The sequence below is a fragment of the Macaca mulatta genome, chromosome 13 (genome assembly GCF_049350105.2).
Source record: "Macaca mulatta isolate MMU2019108-1 chromosome 13, T2T-MMU8v2.0, whole genome shotgun sequence".
Lineage (NCBI taxonomy): Eukaryota > Metazoa > Chordata > Mammalia > Primates > Cercopithecidae > Macaca > Macaca mulatta.
The window spans coordinates 115,995,938-116,016,322 of record NC_133418.1 but is presented as its reverse complement, the minus strand read 5'-3'; the positions used below and the strand labels follow the sequence as shown (position 1 = coordinate 116,016,322).

The 20,385-nt window shown below is 39.3% G+C and overlaps 1 protein-coding gene across 12 annotated transcripts in view; it reads right to left on the bottom strand.

Annotated features, from left to right (window-relative positions):
• The window catches only part of KIDINS220 (kinase D interacting substrate 220), a 110,406-nt gene that overhangs the window by 79,904 nt on the left and 10,117 nt on the right, over positions 1-20,385 (bottom strand). For 6 of the 12 annotated variants that reach the window (XM_077960176.1, XM_077960182.1, XM_077960173.1 and 3 more), the window contains 5 exons: positions 19,906-20,049; positions 12,009-12,107; positions 10,916-11,014; positions 5,987-6,085; positions 5,135-5,236 (listed from right to left, as the gene is read on the bottom strand). In XM_077960176.1, coding sequence (XP_077816302.1) covers positions 5,135-5,236; positions 5,987-6,085; positions 10,916-11,014; positions 12,009-12,107; positions 19,906-20,013 — 507 coding nt within the window. In that variant the 5' untranslated portion in view covers positions 20,014-20,049. The remainder of the gene's footprint in view (positions 1-5,134; positions 5,237-5,986; positions 6,086-10,915; positions 11,015-12,008; positions 12,108-19,905; positions 20,050-20,385) is intronic. The other 6 variants (XM_077960179.1, XM_077960185.1, XM_077960177.1 and 3 more) reach the window with 1 other exon arrangement.

The following is a 20,385-nucleotide window of genomic DNA, read 5'->3' as shown; positions in this document are numbered from 1 at the left end:
AAGTAGTCCTGTGCTAGTGGCTACTGTACGGAGCAGAGTTGCTCTATAAATCATGTCGGACACCACAGCAACCACACTGTTGAGGGCTGGAGCCCTGGACGGGCTTCCCAGATGGATGAAGACTCCATGACAGCCAGAATCAAAAGGCTGCCAATACAGCACATGGGAGCCAGAGCCTCACAAAACAAGGAAGAGAATGGAGGGGAAGCAGCTGCCACAGTCACTGCCTCAAAGCAGGCTTAGGGAGAACGAGTAAGAAATACAGGAGGAGCAGGCACTATGACTCACGCCTGTAATCCCAGCACTTTGGGAGGCTAAGCCAGGTGGATCACCTGAGGTCAGGAGTTCAAGAGCAGCCTGGCCAACATGGAGAAATCCCATCTAGACTAAAAACACAAAAAAATTAGTCAAGCATGGTGGTATATGCCTGTAGTCCCAGCTACTGGGGAGGCTGATGCAGGAGGATCACTTAAACCTGAGAGGTGGAGGTTGCAATGAGTCGTGATCACGCCACCGCACTCCAGCCTGGGCGACAGAGCGAGACTCTGTCTCAAAAAGAAAAAAAAAGAAAAGAAAAGAAATTCAGGAGGAGATTCCCAACTTCACTCCTGCATCTGTGGTTTTCTCCCCTAAAAAGAACTAAATTCTCTTTTCTAGCCTCCTTCTTTGTGGATAATACTTACTCTGGGTAAAATGCCTTTCCCAACTTTACAATATCAATATCTTAGACATCTTCAAACATAATACACATAGAAAATCACCCTTCATAAAGCCTTTTAAAAATATACTAATTGTAACTGAGCTCTCATCCTTTGAATACCTATTGCATTGGATTTCTGCCCTTCTTATGGAACTGAACTATCCACGATTATATGCTATGATTTCTGCTCCTTTCCCTGCCTCATCACATGAGCCAGCTAGTCCTCACCCACTCCCATTTGGGAGACAGTCCCACTCTCAACATTACAAAGAACTCCTAACATCCAGCAAGACCTTCCCTCACCTTGCATCCTGTCTGCTTCAAAACAGCTCTGCAGCCACACTCTGAACTATCTCAATAAGTCTCTCATCTCTTTCTCAAATTCTGCTCTCTACCCCTTCTCAATCTAATCCCTTTATGTATATTCTTGATCCTATGGTCCTCTTTCACCCAGGCCCTTACTCAATAATCTCCTGCCACATCATCAGTCTTTTCTTCTTACTCCCTCTTCCTATTAGTCTCTGACTGAAGTCCTTCCAATGTGGGTCTCTCCTATCCTAACAGATTTTTCCAACAGGCTACCCTCTGAAGATAATCACTGTCCTTTAAGCTTTTCAAGATAATTTATAACCCCTTACCAAACTCCCCTAAAAAACTAGTTTCTGCTACAAACATTACAAAACCACCATTGCAGAGGTCACCCAAATAGTCACCTAAACTCCAGATCTATGTATCTTTTTTTGGTTTGTTTTTTTGTTTGTTTGTTTTTTCTTTGAGAGGGAATCTCACTCTGCTGCCCAGCTTGGAGTGCAGTGGCACGATCTCAGCTCACTGCAATCTCCACACCTCCTGGGCTCAAGTGATTCACCTACTTTAGCCTCCCAAGTAGCTGGGATTACAGGCACCCACCATCATGCCCAGCTAATTTTTGTATTTTTAGTAGAGATAGGGTTTTACCATGTTGGCAAGGGTGGTTTTGAACTCTTGACCTCAGGTGATCCACCTGCCCTGGCCTCCCAAAGTGCTGGGATTACAAACATGAGCCACCACACTCAGCCACCTATGTATCTTTTACTAAGTTCTTTCTTTTCCTCCTGAAAGCTCTGCAGTATTTTTGAACTATACTGACTGTCCCTTCCAACTTGAATTTTTGATTCATTCACCACATTTGACGCTATACCAGCCAAGTTCTCCCAGCTCTGGAGATTAATAATAATTATATAAATAACTAGGTATTATAATTAAGAAAAAATAATTACTATTATTCCTAATAATCAGCCCTTTGCTCACCATATTCTGTTACTACTGATCTCAGCTGCCAAATCCGCACTCACAGCATTTCAAGAATCACCTCTAGGCAAGCCCTTTAGCACCAGCAACCCAAATCTCTATGTCCACTACCTAGTAGGACACCTTCAACTACAAGTTCCCACCACTTCAAGGTCAACACGTCTAAACAGACTGCCTTCCTTTCTCTAACAATTCCTTCCCATAGAAGCCTCCCTACTTCTGTCAGAAATAAAAATGCTCTCAACCTCCAATCCATCCCACTGTGGGCTATTAAACGTCAATGTTTTCAAAACATCACTTTGCGACCACCTACTACTTAAAATCCCCAGTGATTCTGAGTGTCTACAGGCCAGATGTCCAAGCTCCTCAGCCAAGTATCCAAGGCTCACCCAAAGGTGGCTTCGCCTGCAGCCCAGCTTCCTCCTCCCACCCCTCTCCTCACCACTGAGGGTGCACTCAACACTAGCTCAACAGGCCACCTGAAGCCGTTCCCTGGTACCTTGTGCTCTCCTTTCCCTGTGCCCAGTTCGTTTCTGCTCCTCCTCTCTCAGGGATGTAAACTCTACCCTTTCTTCAAGGTCTAGAGGAAGTCGCATTCTTTTACCAAATCTTGACTGACTGCTGCACCATCAGTGAATTCTCCCACCTCTACACTCCTAAGTCACCTGACCCTGGGCCTTTGCATTTTACGTGGCCCACTTATCTCCCTACTTCTCTAAACAGAGATCATCTTCTTTGTTTTTATATCTTCTGTGCTAAGTGCAGGTACAGGGTACTGCATAGTGGATACTAAACATTTTCTCAAAATGCTAATGAGTGACAGATTAGGTAGCATTATTACCTGATTCTTGAGGGCCTTGAAAGCCAAGCTATATATAAACATTTTATTATAGGCAAGGAGAAAATAAAGGCTTCTCTATTATAATTAAATTACATCACAGGCTGGGCGTGGTGGCTCACGCCTGTAATCCCAGCACTTTGGGAGGCCGAGGCAGGTGAATCACCTGAGCTCAGGAGGTCGAGACCAGCCTGGGCAACATGGTGAAACCCCGTCTCTACTAAAAATACAAAAATTAGACAGGTGTGGTGGTGCGCACCTGTAATCCCAGCTACTCAGGAGGCTGACACAGGAGAATCACTTGAACCCAGGAGACAGAGGTTGCAGTGAGCCAAGATCGTACCACTGCACTCCAGCCTGGGTGACAGAGCAAGACTCCATATAAAAAAAAAAATCCGGCCGGGCGCGGTGGCTCAAGCCTGTAATCCCAGCACTTTGGGAGGCCGAGACGGGTGGATCACGAGGTCAGGAGATCGAGACCATCCTGGCTAACACGGTGAAACCCCATCTCTATTAAGAAATACAAAAAAAAAACTAGCCGGGCGAGGTGGCGGGCTCCTGTAGTCCCAGCTACTCGGGAGGCTGAGGCCGGAGAATGGCGTGAACCCGGGAGGCGGAGCTTGCAGTGAGCTGAGATCCGGCCACTGCACTCCAGCCTGGGTGACAGAGTGAGACTCCGTCTCAAAAAAAAAAAAAAAAAAAAGAAAAAAAAAAATCCATCAACAGACAAAACTGTATCCATTTTAGACATACGTCAAACCTCAGTCAATCTGAATTAGCCAACAGTACAAATGCAATATTCTTAAATGCCATATTATAATATAAATATTTACAACAGCCTCCCTATGCTCCTCATTAAGCTATTATTTTGTGTAATATTTTTAAGTGAGGCATAACATGTACAAAGTACAAAAACTATACTGATTTTCACTGTACGACTTGATGATTTTTTACATATGTATACACTGGCATAACTACTGCCCAGATCAAGAGATGAATGATTTCCAGCAGCCCCATAAGGTTAAACAATACTGTTGTACTTAAAGAAATTTATGTGCAGAATCTATTTTAATGACAAAAAACAAATCTTAAAGTAATAGCTATTTCCCTATATTTAGCTACAATAAATGTGAAAAGATTACAGTTATCCCCACAATATGCCAAATACTAAGACCACTAATGGAAATAATGGAGGTACAAAATGGGAAAAAAAAAAAAAAAGGCAGTCCTTATCTACATGAAACGTACACTCTAGTGGTAAGAAGGATGTGGAAATCAATCATTACAAGGCAATAGGTTATGTGCCCTAATGGAAATGTGCAGAGTACCCAGGAAGGGGCACCCAGGGTAAGAAGACTTAACAAAGAAGCTAACACCTCAAATAAGCCTTGAGAAATAAACAGGAGTTCATCAGGCAGAGGAAGTAATAGCATGCCTAGCAGAGGGAACAGAATAAACACAGAAACAACGTTCACAGAACGTTAGACAATCTGTTGTATCTAAAACACAGCATATATGTAAAAAATGGCAAGAAGTGAGCCTCAGAGACAGGCTGAAGCCAAACTGAAAAGCCTGGGTTTTATCCCCAAACAGTGAAAGCCAATGAAGCTTTCCAAAAGTAAAGAAGAAAAAAAGATAATTAGGTAAGTATTTATGCAATAACTGAGGTAAGTGTTAAGTATTAAAAAAAAAAAAAAGAATAGCACATGATTCTGGAATGCTTTCTGGAGGTGCCGGCAAATAGGCAGAGCCTCAGAGATGAAGAGAAGCTGAGGAGGAAGAGGCGGGCACACTGCGAAGGAGCCCTGGACCATGGGTCGTTTGGTGGCTGGCATGTGAGGAAGCATGGGGGACAAGCAGCAAGAGAAGGGGAAAAAGGAAGGCAAGGCCCATCTTCACCCACCATACCAGAGACGGTCTTCAGGAATTTAAGCCCAAGAGAAAGACAACCAAACTTCAATTTTAGAAAGATCTCTCACACAACAATACAGAGAAAGCAGATAGGACTGAAGGTAGGAAGAAGAGTTACAGTCGAAAACTTCAAACAATGAAGACAGGGACTCTATCATCCCAGTCAGTTTTCTTGGGAATGATGAATGTGACATAAGAAAACATCAGAAGGATACTTACTACATAATATACCCAGGGAATCCATCTATGAGATATATATCTATATAAAATGCATTAATATACAAAAATATAAACTACATTAGAGAAGCCTCATGATATCATATAAAAATGTTTATAACTTAGACACTGAGTGGACACAACATGGACTGGAACCTGAAATGATGCTGCTGACCTACCTTATCAGAGCAGTTGACTTTGGCACCATTTTGCAGTAAAAGATGCACTATATCTGCATGTCCTCTCCCTGCTGCCCAAATGATGGGGTAAACACTGTACTGCTAGGATAGATTGGTAGGTAGGTAGGTAGATAAGCAGGAAGGAAGGAAAGAAAGCAAGCAAGGAGGGAGGGAGGGAAGGAAAAATAAAATCTTTTAGGTAGATATTTACAACACACATTTGCTAAGTAAAGTAAATATCAAAGGAAGTAACACAAAGCAATGTTTTTTTAATCAGATTACAAACCATTCTCCATTTTAAAAACAGATGAAACACTCGTAATACATAATTGGCAACTAAGATATAACAAATCTTAAATAATCATATATTATGAATACATTTATTTTTGTAAATTCAACACATTAAAATGTGGTTATCTGGTCAAAAGGCAATACTATTAAGAAGAAAGTGAAATAAGAGGAATGTAAATATATATAACAGAATGTATAGAAAAACAGCATAATTATTTGGTAAATGTCTCTTTTCTTTAAATAAGTTCAGATTAAGGATTCACACACAGAAAACAGGAAGATGACTAAAGATTTCAAAATTTCCTTTTGCAATGTTATATAGTTATAATTAACATTTAAGCTCTAAGAGCTGCCTTTTTGCTGACAACAATTGAAAAATAAACGTAGCTTTAGATAAAAATTCTCATTACTGTGTGTGTTTTGAAATCATATTCTACATTGTTTATTTAATAAGATAAAGAATATCTCTACCCACAATGAAGCCAAGTATAATCAACCTTAAGTATTCCCTAAGAAAACTTACCACTTATAATACAAACAAATTTGTTTGTTAATGCTTACCAGACCAGTGACACTTGGATTGGCACCATGAGAAAGAAGCAAATCTACTACGTCAGTACGGCCTTTGTAACATGCCCACATGAGAGCTGTCCATCCTCCCTACATAAAAAAAGTAGGGGTAAGGGAATCAAACGTTAGATCATCTCTGAGTATAAAAAATGTCACTAATGAAATTTCTTTAGTAAATATCTTTATAAACCATTGTTTCATGATGGTAGTATTATATAGTTTTAAATTCCCAGGCTCCCCAAATACAATAGTACATGAAGTAAGTCAAATCTCTTGCATCCACAAATGGTTAGTCCAAAGTTTATGCTATATAACGAAACCTGAATTAGAGAACATTCATTATGAACTCTTCCAAATTTCTAAGATTTATTTTGCCTGTCTAAAAATATTTCTTCAGGCTGGGCGTGGTGGCTCATGCCTGTAATCCCAGCACTTTGGGAGGCCAAGGCAGGCGGCTCATGAGCTCAGAAGTTTGAGACCAGCCTGACCAATATGGTGAAACTCCATCTCTACTAAAAGAATACAAAAATTAGCCAGGCAAGATGGCGTGCACCTGTAGTCCCAGCTACTTGGGAGGCTGAGGCAGAAGTCCCACTTGAACCTGGGAGGCGGAGGTTGCAGTAAGCCGAGATTGTGCCACTGCACTCCAGCCCAGGCGACAGTGCGAGACTCCATCTCAGAAAAAAACAATTTTTTTCTTCAGAAAACTTTCTATGTTCCTAGATATTCATTTCTTTATATGAATTTAAACTTTATCCAGAGAGAGATTCTAACAATCATATTCAACTCCTGCATTTAAACACATCCTTTAAACCCCAGATCATTATAGTACCTCTTGCTAAAAGAGAGAGGATGCTAAGGCATCTCATCCATGATCAGGATTTCCAGATGTAGGCAAGGTCATCAGGTATGAATTAACACCACACTTGATGAAGTTCTACTTACTAAGCTACAGGAGCAATCTTCTCCTTAACTATGATACAATTCAATAAAAAAAGACCAATGTAATCAAATCTTACTAAGGAATTTTTTTAAGTACGGAGCATCTTAAAAGGGCACAGAGCCAGCCTGAAAGAGCTTCTAATGGATAAAGTTGGAATAACTTGAGCAGTAATATTAGTACTGGACTATAACCCAAGGAATAAATATTTATAAGTCCATACTGAAATAGAAAGATATAGATAGATATATAGATGAATGGATGAATGGATGGATGGATGGACAGACAGACGACAGACAGAGTAGGGTATGGGGAAGGGAAGCAGGCACTCTTCCCTACAGAAGAATTCTAATTAATTAATGCAGAATATGAGGGCAGCAGAAACTCATCATTATACCACCACAGTTATGGTAATAACTGTTGCAGGTAAGATTCACTGATGAATGCTAAATCAAATAGGTGAAAGTTTAGTCAGAAGAAAGGTATTTTGTTTAGTCTCAAAGTATCTTCCCCCAAATATTAAGTAATTACAAACGGAAAAATAGTACCCTTACAGTAACAGACACTACCCTAATCAAGAGATGAAGGCTGACATCACCAGTGACACCAACTGAAATCACATTCCCCAAGGAGGTACACCAAGAAAAGCACATCGCCTCTGGGACATCCTTCCCTCTAAAGCACATCTGCATGTGAACACGAGAAACATCTACAAATCCAAACTGAGGAACAACCTAAAACTACTGATGAGTACTCTTCTAAAGTGTCAAGGCCGTGAAAGACACAACATATTTAGGTCAAATTACAGAGCTGGGCATTTGGTCAAGTAAAGTCTTACATCTATATTTTAACTTGTAAAATACTTGCCCGGAACTTTTTTTTTTTTTTTTTTTGAGACGGAGTCTCACTTGTCGCCCAGGCTGGAGGGCAGTGGTGCAATCTCAGCTCACTGCAAGCTCTGCCTCCCGGGTTCACGCCATTCTCCTGCCTCAGCCTCCTGAGTAGCTGGGACTACAGGCAGCCACCACGCCCAGCTAATTTTTTTGTATTTTTAGTACAGACAGGGTTTCACCATGTTAGCCAGGATGGTCTAGATCTCCTGACCGCAGGACCTGCCCACCTCCGCCTCCCAAAGTGCTGGGATTACAGGCATGAGCCACCGCACCCAGCCTTGCCCAGAACTTTTTATCATCATGCCCTCACTTCAATTTGAATAATGTCCCAGCCGGGCATGGTGGCTCACGCCTGTAATGCCAGCACTTTGGGAGCCCAAGACAGGCAGATCACTTGAGCTCAGGAGTTCAAGACCAGCCTGGGCAACATGGCAAAACCCTGACTCTACAAAAAATACAAAAATTAGCCAGCCACGGTGGTGTGCATCTGTAGTCCCAGCTACAAGGGGGGCTGAGGTGGGAAGATCACTCAAGCCTGGGGGATGGAGGTTGTAGTGAGGTGACAGAGACCCTGTCTCAAAAAAAAAAAAAAAAAAAAAAAAAAAATGAGGCCTAGGCAGAAGGATCACTTGAGGTCAGGAGTTTAACACCAGCCTGGCCAACATGGTGAAATCCTGTCTCTACTAAAAACACAAAAAGTGAGCCAGGGCCGGGCGCGGTGGCTCAAGCCTGTAATCCCAGCACTTTGGGAGGCCGAGACGGGCGGATCACTAGGTCAGGAGGTCGAGACCATCCTGGCTAACACGGTGAAACCCCGTCTCTACTAAAAAATACAAAAAACTAGCCGGGCGAGGTGGCGGGCGCCTGTGGTCCCAGCTACTCAGGAGGCTGAGACAGGAGAATGGCCCGAACCCGGGAGGCGGAGCTTGCAGTGAGCTGAGATCCGGCCACTGCACTCCAGCCTGGGCGACAGAGCGAGACTCCGTCTCAAAAAAAAAAAAAAAAAAAAAAAAAAAAAAAGTGAGCCAGGCGTGGTGGCACATACCTGTAATCCCAGCTCCTTAGGAGGCTGAGGCAGAAGAATTGTTTGAACTTGGGAGGCGGAGGTTGCAGTGAGCCAAGATTGTGCCACTGTGCTCCAGACTGGGTAAAGAGCGAGACTCCGTCTCAGGGGGAAAAAAAAAAAAAAGAATAATGTCCCTCTGGCCCCCTACGTAAGAAACTACGAGATAAAATTTTAATCTCAAGAAAATGAAGCTAAATTGGCAAAAGACTGAGACCAATTAACTATAGTATAGCTTTATATTTCATGAACTCTTTCTTTACTTTGGTGCCAGTAAAGGTCCTCACAGGAAGAGTCCCCACTAGACTTCTGATATTAAATCCTGGAATCCTTCCTGAGCCCCACAGGACCTCAGTGGTCACTCTCCTCTCCTTAAACAAGTCCCAGGGACTCTGTCTTCCCTCAACTTGGTAGTTACTACTGCCCACCCACCCAATCCTTTGAGGTTAAGGTCCCACAATACTGGTTACTGAGAGAGACATGGTCCTCAGTTTCCCCAATTTTCAGTGTTTTAAAGCCAAAATAAAGACCCTTTAAATGTTAAAGGTTTCCTGGTCATCACTTTGAAGAAATAGGGAGAACCAACAAAGTTTAAGAAATCAGTTTTTACAAATCTTAATGCACTTTTACACATTCATAATGTATATTTTATTGTTCCTAATTCCCTTGCTGATATATGTAAAACAATGATAGAGGAGAAAGTCTTTGGAGCAGGGAGACCTGGTTCAAAACCCAGCCTAATTGCTTACTAGCTGCGTGACTTAGGATAAAGATTCACCTCTTCCAGTCTCAATTTCCTCAATTATACATTGAGAATAAAATCTACCCTTAGTCCATAGGATTGTTCTGAGAAGTCAGTTAAATGACAGAGCAGCTATAAAGCACCTAACGAGGCCAGGCATGGAATAGCTACCTACTGGTATAGTACCTATTGGTATGGTACCTATTCCACACCTGGTCTCTTTAGGTGCTTTACAGCTGCTGTGTCATTAACCCATCTGATAATCTGGTAAGGTACCTTTAATAAAGTATTGAGAACTCGATAACTCCCTGCATTTCCCTTCTACCTTTCGTACCAACAAGGCAAGAACCACACTTCACTCTCAGCTGTCATATCCATCTTTGCCTCAGTTACTGACATCATTATCTTCTCTCCCTAAACTTTCACTGCAACGTACTTAAATTCTTTTTGGAAATATATAAGATACCAGCGGTTCCCTGTATCTTCCTATAAAAATAAGGATACCACCCATTGCACTTAGTTTTGAGAACAAATATAAGATTATACAGGTTGAACTACTGTGAAATTTTAATGTGTTATTAAGTGCAAAATGGTGAAATGCTAAGGCTTCTTAAAAACTCAGACCGTCTGTACTTCAAAAACCATCATCAGCTAAGTAATAAATATTTTATATATCACAGCAGATCATTTTCTTCCTTTCTTCTACTGTTTAAATCAACTTTTAAAAGGGCTGAACATTTTACAGAATTAGCCAGAAATGACCTCTCTCTTCACCTTATGCTTTAACCAGATGCCAAGCTCAAGTAAGAGCTAAGTAATAATTAAGGATCACATCTTGTTAAACTTCTGTCATGCACGGATAGCATGTCTGAAAATAACCACATTTTAAAAATAAATCTAAAATATTATTCTGAAAAGTGTAACTTTGAATACCTGGTAACAGTTTTAAAACCATACGCTGTCCCTCCTAAAGTCCTACCTAAAGGAAACAACTGTCTCAGAAGATCCAAAATGTTGATATATTAAAGAGTAATGAGTTATTTGTAACAATATGTCAGAATTTTAAACTCTGAAATAAACGAAAAATGACTAAGAATGTACTATGAGGTATATTATAACACCTGGGTTTTAAAACATTCTTGAGGGTCATTTCAATGTCCAATCCCAAATTCTAAAAACATTATTATAATATCATTTCACACATAAAAATACAAGATTTCACACATATCTATGATTATAAACAAGATTTCAGCTAATGAAGAACATATAAAAATGTCCATACCATATCACGGTGCTCCAGGTTAACCCCACATTTCAGCAGTTCCTCTACGATGTGTATATGCCCTTCTTTGGATGCGGATATAAGTGCTGTCCAATTATCCTTGAACACATATTTTAAAAGTTATCATTTTCAAACCAAAAATAACATTTCAAAGTAAGGAAAACTAAATTTCACCTTACATACCAAATGATCATACCAAGTTGACATGACGTGACCCATACTAACTAAACTACTCTACAGTCACACTGAAGCTCTCCTAAGAATCCATCTGTCCACTTGCATCACTAAGAATGGGGTAAACATGGTTTTATAACCGCTTGTTCAGTCTTCTCACTGGACTTCTAATCATATACTGTGCTTTTTAAAAATGAGAAAAAATGATCATCAAAACCTCAAAGCTAATCCTCATGGCTAGCCACCCTGACTATAATTTAAATTCAAATTAAAGAGACTGTAATCAGATTTAAAAGCACATTCACAGGCTACCAGACTACAGAGATCTCAAATGTTTAGATACAATGTGATAAAGAAAAGAACTATTCTCCTTTATTTTTTAAATAAAGGATATAAGCATCCTATGTTAACTTTTATTCCTAACTGTAATCATTCAATTAAGAAACAAAATAGATGTAGCTATGTGACCCTCAAAAGCAATTCCAAAAATACAGGGAGAATCAGAGGAAATGTAACTGTGTGGAATGTCGATTTACCCCTCAGAGGTGGTATCAGAAGGGACCATATATTCCTGGCCATTATCATATGTAATGATATTTATAATAAGTTACCATTATGGGGAGTTACTTAACATGACTCACACGTGGATATCTTCTAGGCGGACATTTAACTGTATGTACACATGCTCTCTATTCAGCCAGTCTCATCCATATAAAAAAACCAAAGAGCTGAGATCCTTCATTGAAAGTAAAAATTTCTCTCCTGTATTACTCTTTTAAAAAAACACTGATACAGCCCACTAGGCAAAGTTGAAATATATGTAAAAGTTTTAATTATTACTTTTGAATCACCTCTGAAAAACAAAAAACATAGCAAAGAAAAGAGTGAGCAAATGATGAGTAAATTATTTAATATATACCAAATCTTCCAGATTGCAGTTAGCTCCATTCTTAATTAATTCCTTCACTATTTCCAGATTGCCTTGTTCAGCAGCTATCATCAGTGGAGTCTGGCCACACTAGAAAATATAAAGGACACAGGGAACTTATCAAGATATGCTACTTTTACTAAAACATCACAGTTAAATATACCAAACATTTTCATGAATGTATGTTAAGCACTGGTTAGTTGTGTTTACTATATTTAATTTAGAAATAGCTTTGAACTTTAAGTTGCAGTTTAGTAGTAATTTAAAAGTCAAAGAAAAAATAAAACATAATTTTTCTTCCCACAGTATTAACAATCTGTTTTTGGCCCTGCAAATTCATTTAAAGCAAGTAAATATGAATAACACTAGGATTTGGAATGCAATTACTGAAATATACATAAAATTTCAGGATACTTATGGTAGCCAAATTCTCTAACAATACAGGTAGAATACGATCTAGAATGTGTTTTTAATTACATATAGATGTTTTGTCTGAAATAGGACCATAAGAAGAAAAGTAAAATAATGAATAAAGACAACCAGGTGCTATGTATAATACACATATGTAGTTTTTTTAAAGCCTTCTCTTAGAAACTTAGTTCACTAAACTAAATAAAGCTCCTACTAGTGAAATCAGTGTCCCAGCCTTCGGGTTAAGAATGAGTCACAGGAGTACAGAGACGATGCTCCCTCAAGCCCTGGAGACAAGGGCAGGGCTCAGGCAGCTAGGCACCTGGACAAGTCACCCCTACCAGCAAGCCTCATCTACTGCAAGTGCAGTCAAAAGTTATCATTTTCTGTAAGTGCCATGACAGGAAACAGATCGGCAAGTACCAGGTTAGGCCGGGCGCAGTGGCTCAAGCCTGTAATCCCAGCACTTTGGGAGGTCAAGATGGACGGATCACGTGAGGCCAGGAGTTCAAGACCAGCCTGACCAACATGGTGAAATCCCGTCTCTACTAAAAATACAAAACTAGAGGGAGCGTCATGGTGCATTCCTGTAATCCCAGCTACCTGGGAGGCTGAGACACGAGAATCGCTGGAACCTGGGAGGCAAAGGTTGCAGTGAACCAAGATCGTACCACTGAGCTCCAGCCTGTGTGACACAGCAAGACTTGTCCCAAAAAAAAATTAAAATTAAAATTTTTCAAAAAGGAAGTACCAGGTTAAAGAGGGATGATACTAAAGGTACTAAGACACACTAAGGCATATGAGAAAAATGTACACCAAAAATTAAGTTTAATTATGCAAACACTTAAACACCTACTTACTACATGTATATTAGTATGGGGGGAAATATCTATGATTCTTTTAAATGCCCACCTGACACTATTCCTCAGCTGAAAACGCTTTGATGTTTTCCCATAGTTCTTTTGGATAAGAACCAACATCCTTACCCATGCTGACACAAACCCTGAGTGATGCGGAGCAGGGCATGTGCCTGGCTCTCAACCCAGTCTGTGCCACCTCCAGCCTCAACGTGCCCTCCTGCTCATTCCCACCTCCTTACTGATCCCCTATAATTTACTTCTCCTATACTAATCCTCGTTTGTAACCACATTTTTATTGTGTGATTAACAACTGATCATTTCTGTCTCCCCTAAAGGCCGGGAAACATGTCTGTTTTGCTTATGGGTTTAAAACTATATACCCAGTGTGAGGGACAGTGACTGCCACACAGGTATCCAAATATTTGCTGAGTAAACGAGTGAGCAAAGTCTCAAAGAATTTAAAATTCTATTAGGCACAAAATCCAAATAAGCAAACAGTTATAATGATTAGCAAAATACAACAGATGCTATTATAAGAATAATACAAGTAAGGATTTAAACACAAACACTGGTTTAAAGTTCAAATATCGGTCACATTAAATACAGACATTCCTATGTAAGGATGGATGCTAAATTATATGTGGTAGCCACATGTCATCCAACCATGGTCATTAGGGAATGACGCATTACACATAAATAGATTTTCTGGGTGAAACAATTTATCTTCTCAACATTAAAGCTGATTATAACTTTTATGATAATCATCATTCTAAAAAGCTATGCACGTACTGCTACTTGTTAAACAGATTACCTGAAACATTACGTTTATAATTCTGAGTCATAACTACCAACATCAATTACTTTGCCATGCATGCCTCTGTCAGCTCTAGGTTCTTTGGTATACATTCTATAGAACTGTTCTCCCTTCTAATCTACTGGGACACAAAGTCAGGTATCAAAGTCATTGGTAAAATATATAAATTAAAGCAACAGACTCTAAATCCACAGTCCTGAGGATACATCAATTTTACATCACAGTTTTCAAAATTATAATTCCAAAGACTCAGGGAAGTTTTCTGTTTACTCTCTGGGTCACAGTTACATTTCAGATGTTCACATAGATAAGTGTTTCTAGATAATGAGAGAAAAACATAATATAAATGTTACAAATACATACAACACAAGTAGGAAAGATGGTATAAATTTGATAGCCTAGAAACATGCCAAATGAAAGACTCGAACTGTCATTCTCTTTTCTTGCAGAAACTATCAGTTGTCTACCCAGCATGTAGAAAGACAGGGCTTGTTGGGGGTGGCAGTGAGCTCAGCTGGAAAAAAAACGCCCAGTGTTCAGCCTCACTTGCAGCTGGAAATAATCTCACAATGGTGCCCTGGCTAGCTCTCCCAGGAAAGCTCTGTCAGGGACTAATTCTGCTGGTCTGTGCCTTTTCCTTCTTCTTGGCCAAACTGAGACACAGTGCTGGGGTTTTGAACATGACGGATGTGATGCAATAGGCACACAGTGACGACTGGAGAGAAAGGAAGGAGCCTGGGTTCTTGAGGATATCCTGAAGCCATCATATTAGCCTTGAAATGGCTCATCTAGCTTGTCATAATGACAGAAAAACAAAACCTTAATTTGTCTAAATCACTGTTTTGAGAGCTGTTCCATGCAGTACAAAGCAATTCTTAACTGATGCACCTTTTGTATCTACACTATCCAAAAAGATAATGACTTTCAGGAAAGGCTGCCATAAAGTTTTACAGGATCCCCAAAAATAGAACGATTGTTACTTTAAAAGTTCGCCCTGAAAACAAAGCCTATCTTTGGATTTTCCTAGTTCTTGCTTAACCAGTCCAGTAACTACAGTTGTAGAGATAAAGTAACTTATATCATGAGAACTTTCATTTTTCTACTTGAAAATGAATCAATAAAGATCCTTTCCATACCTGACCCCACACATCCCAGCAAATTCCATGCCTATCTCCTTCCAGAAAACACAGGATTACATAATCCACATAAACCCTGCTCTACTACTTACAGTGACCTCAAGCCAAAACACACCAAAAACAAAACAGAACACTATGCACCTACTGAAATACTGGACTTTATCTCAGCTTCCCAGAAGACTACAATGCAAAAACAGCTACTATTCAAGCATCTTTTTGCTCTTCCCAATTTCCAGGTTCCCATTTCTACTTATTTAAGTGTATGAAACCTAAATAACCACGGTTTTTTGGTTTTTTTTTAAAGCAGTCCTTCTGGAGGGTTTCTACTTCTTCCAATAACTATAGTGAAACTAAAATATTTCGAAATCCTCCTTTGAAATTTCCTTTAGTCTATTTACAGACCAGGCGCAGTGACTCTCATGCCTGTAATCCTAGCACTTTGGGAGGCTGAGGCAGGAGGATCACTTGAGCCTGGCAGTTGGAGAATAGCCTGGGCAACATTGTGAAACTTCATCTCTACAAAAAAAAAAAAAAAAAAAAATTTTAATGAGCCAGGCGTGGTAGCACACGCCTGTAGTCCTAGCTACTCGGGTGGCTGAGATGGGAGGATTGCTTAAGCCCAGCAGGTCAAGGCTGCAGTGAGCTGGATCATGCCATTACACTCCAGCCTGGGCAACAGAGCAAGATCCTGTCTCAAAAAAATAAAATAAAGTTTACTCATAAACATATAGCAAATTCCATTGCTTAAAGTCTCAGTTCATTTTCTTAAACAGGAGAAAAATGACCAGCCTCAACACTATTCCCTTATACCAAGGAGAGCTGAGAGTGACTGTTTGTTCCTTTCAAAAATAAAATAAAAATAAAAACATTTTGCTACTCTACAAAGGACAAAGATTTGCCATCACTGAAAATATTCATAGGCCAAAGATGTATCTAGTTTATAAATAAAGCAATAAAAGGAAACTAGAATTCACTGTTTGTGGCCAATTATGTGCTAATAAACACAGTATCAGGCAATTTTACCCCTTTTTAAATTTGTTTATATTTCTTAGAGATAGGGTCTCAGTCTGTCACCCAGGCTGGAGTGTAGTGGTGCAATCATAGCTCACTGCAGCCTTGAACTCCTGGGGTCAAGCGATCCTCCCACCTCAGCCTCCCAAGTAGCTAGGTCTAAAAGGTGCCACACATAGCTAATTTTTTTAGAAGTAGGGTCTCACTACAGTGCCCGGGCTGGTCTCAAACTCCTAGGCTCAAGAGACTCAGCCTCTCAAAGTGCTGGGATTACAGGTGTGAGCCACTGTATACAGCCTACCCACATTATTTTAATTGATCTAATACTTAAGAATCTTTCTCAAAACTGATAACCAAAACACATTAACATGAAGTTACATAAAAATAAAACGAGAGAAAAGGGGAAAAAATACAAACAACTTTTTGTAATTCTATAAAAATTACATTTTATCAGAAGTTGTAAAAGCAAAATGCTAAAAAAAAAAAAAAAAAAAAAATACCAGCTTTTACACTGAGCCATAACTGAACAAGCCTAGGTGGTTTCAAATTATCACTTTAAAACTCCAATTTAAATTGATACAATATTAAACTGGATATGTTAATATTCATTAAATGCTTATCTAGCATGATGCTAAACTAAGCTCTATGCCACTGTGCTTTACTCCTTACAGCAATAAGATTAATTTGACGCTTACTGATGTGCTATCTTTTCCTTCCGAGTGAAGCTGTTTTCTCAGCATTCCCTAGACAAGTGTCTCTGAAGTAAAATTTAATGTTTTCAAACTATCGTATGGTTATTCCAAATATGCTAATATATGCTAACAAAATGACTAATTCTGTAATAATTTTATAACAATTAACCTCCAATGATTAGTATCTTATCTATGTATAACAATTTTTGACTATTCATTATCATAGAAGGGGGTAATGATGTTAACTAATGAAAATATATTTTGTTCAATATAGAAACAGTGAAAATATAGGCATAATCATTAAATAAACTTTATTATGAAAACTCAAAGAAAAAACATAGAGCTTAAACAGATTATAATCTGTTTAAAGTCAAATTGAGCAAAGTTCAAATATGGACTCTACCAAATAATACATTGGATAGGAAACTGAGTAATTCAGTCATTTACCCATAAATAAAGATAAATAACAGTATTAATCTTTACACAGCTGCTATGCAAGTTAAATGAGCTAAGATATAGAAAATATATACCAGAATATTTGCATAAGTATTCAATAAAAACATTAGCTAGCATAATATTATTATAATAACAACATTTTTATATCAACATTTCCTTAACAACTGAGTTAACATTAAATGAAATTAGGTACCACAAGTCAGAAAAAGTAATAATGAAGTAATTACTAAGTCAATTTAGCAGCTTTAAAAACATTTATACATCAGGCATGATGCCTCACGCCTGTAATCCCAGCACTTTGGGAGGCTCAGGCGGGCAGATAGATTGAGTCAAGGAGTTCAAGACCAGCCTGGGCAACATGGCAAAACCCCATCTCAGCTAAAATACAAAAAATTAGCCAGGTATGGTGGTGCACACCTGTGCCCCAGCTACTTGGGGGGCTGAAGCAGAAGGATCGCTTAAGCCTGAGAGGTCAAGGCTGCAGTGACCCCTGATTCTGCCACTGCACTCCAGCCTGGCCAATGGAGTGAGATCCTGTCTAAAAACAAAAAACAAAAGCAAAAACATGTATAACATTTGCACACTCATGTTTATAGCAGCATTATTCACAATAACCAACAGATGGAAGCAACCCAAATTTCTAGCCACAGAAATGTGCTATGTACATACAATGAAATATTATTCAGCCTTAAAAGGAAGGAAATCCTGTTACATGCTATAACGTGAATGAACCTTGAGGATATTATGCTAACTGAAATAAGCCAGTCACAAAAAGACAAACAGTATGTAAGTCCAATTACATGAGGTATCTAAATAGTCATATTCATATAAACAGAAAGTAAAATAGTCACTGCCAGGGTTTAGAGAGAGGGGGAAAGGCAGAGCTGTTGTTTAATAGACAGAATTTTGATTTTGCAAGATGAAAAAGTTCTGGTAGGCTGGATGGAGTGGTCACGCCTGTAATCGCAGCACTTTTGGGAGGCCGAGGCGGGCGAATCACTTGAGGTCAGGAGTTCAAGACAAGCCTGACCAACATGGTGAAACCCCATATCTACTAAAAATACAAAAAATTAGCCAGGTGTGGTGGCGCACAACTGTAGTCCCAGTTAGGAGGCTGAGGCATGAGAATCACTTGAACTCAGGGGACGGAGGTTGCAGTGAGCTGAGATCACACTACTTCACTCCAGCCTGGGCGACAGCAAGACTCCGTCTCAAAAAAAATAAAAAAATAAAAAACAGAAAAAGTTCTGGAATCTATTGCCCCACAGTGGAGAAATACTTAATACTCCTAAACTGTATCCTTAAAAATGGTTAAGATGGTAAAGATGTAAAATTTTATATTATGTGTTTATCACAATAAAAAATAAATAAAACTTTTTATATGTCTACACAAGATATATATGTAAGCAAATATATACAAACACATAAGTATATATACATACATATATAGTGTAAAATAAAAAGTCACTCCTTATTCATCTTATCTACTGGCAAGAAATATCATACTCTTGAAAACACACACAGTTCTAAGAGACAAGGTTGTTTTCCTTAAGTTTTATAAACCAAACACATACCCTGACAGTCACAAAATTTACACAAAACCGTATTAGCACCTAAAATGTCCTGCCAAATAATAATAGCTTGGCTTGCCAGGCATGGTGGCTCACACCTGTAATCCCAGCACTTAGGAGGCTGAGGCGGGCGGATCACGAGGTCAGGAGATGGAGACTCATCCTGGCTAACATGGTGAAACCCTGTCTCTCCTAAAAAAAAAAAAATTAGCCAGGAGAGGTGGCGGGCACCTGTAGTCCCAGCTACTCGGGAGGCTGAGGCAGGAGAATGGCATGAACCCAGGAGGTGGAGCTTGCAGTGAGCCGAGATCGCGCCACTGCACTCCAGCCTGGGCGACAGAGCAAGACTTCGACTCAAATAATAATAATAATAATAATAGCTTGGCTTTTCATAATGAACTAAGATCCACATTTTTTAACTCATAACATTGAGGAGAAACATCTCACTTCAGTTAATGTTTATTAATGTGTTACTAAATATAATACCTAACCTATTTAACTCTCTAATAAAGATGTAGGGTTTTTAAAATCCCACAGTGTGTGGGACAAACAATGGAGGAAGATAGTGGGGGCTCATTAAAGAAAGTATTTCAACAATCCCTGATTTTGTCTGGTTAATCAAGATCAGGTCCAGATGATCTCTAAAGTTTCATAGAAGTACGTGATTTCAGTAATCAAGCTTCCTGAATATTAATTATTCCATCAGTGGGAAAAAAATCAATACATCTAAATTCAATAGTCAATCATTTATGTAAGTTAAAATGTACTCCAAAAACATGGATTTGAAGTACTTTTAACTATAAGACATTACATCGTAAGTACAGTGCAATATTACTAAGGGTTAGAACTACCTATTTCTTACACACTTCTATCCTATACGTAGTAGGTAGTCAACAAATATTTGTGAAAGAATGTAATTTTGCAAACTTGGTCTTACCTCATTTCTCTCATCTACGTCTTTGCATTTTTCAAGAAGAGCTTTCAGAGCAGGAATGTTTTCTTCCTCTACATAATTTATTACGCTCTGTGATATCAAAACTGACATTTTCACAGAAAGCTGCCGTTAACTTTCTTTGAATACCTGTTAAATTAGACAAAATACATATAATTTACAATCAGAAAAAAATTAAGTTACTATTAAATACAATATCCTTCTTAACATTAACCACATCCAAGGACACCTCCAGTGGCAGAAGTGAAGACACGGCTTCCGACGGCTCCCATAGCTCAGGTGTCAAAACGCTGCCACGACGTGTCTTGGGTTCACACTCAGCTCCGTCTTAACCTACCCGACACCCGACTCCAGATCCACCCCGGCCCTCCCCATCACCATCTAAAACGCTTCCCTGCTCCCCCTGCTCTCACCATCCCAGTCAACGGCAGCTGCAGGTCCATCCTTCCAAGGCCAAAAACCTTG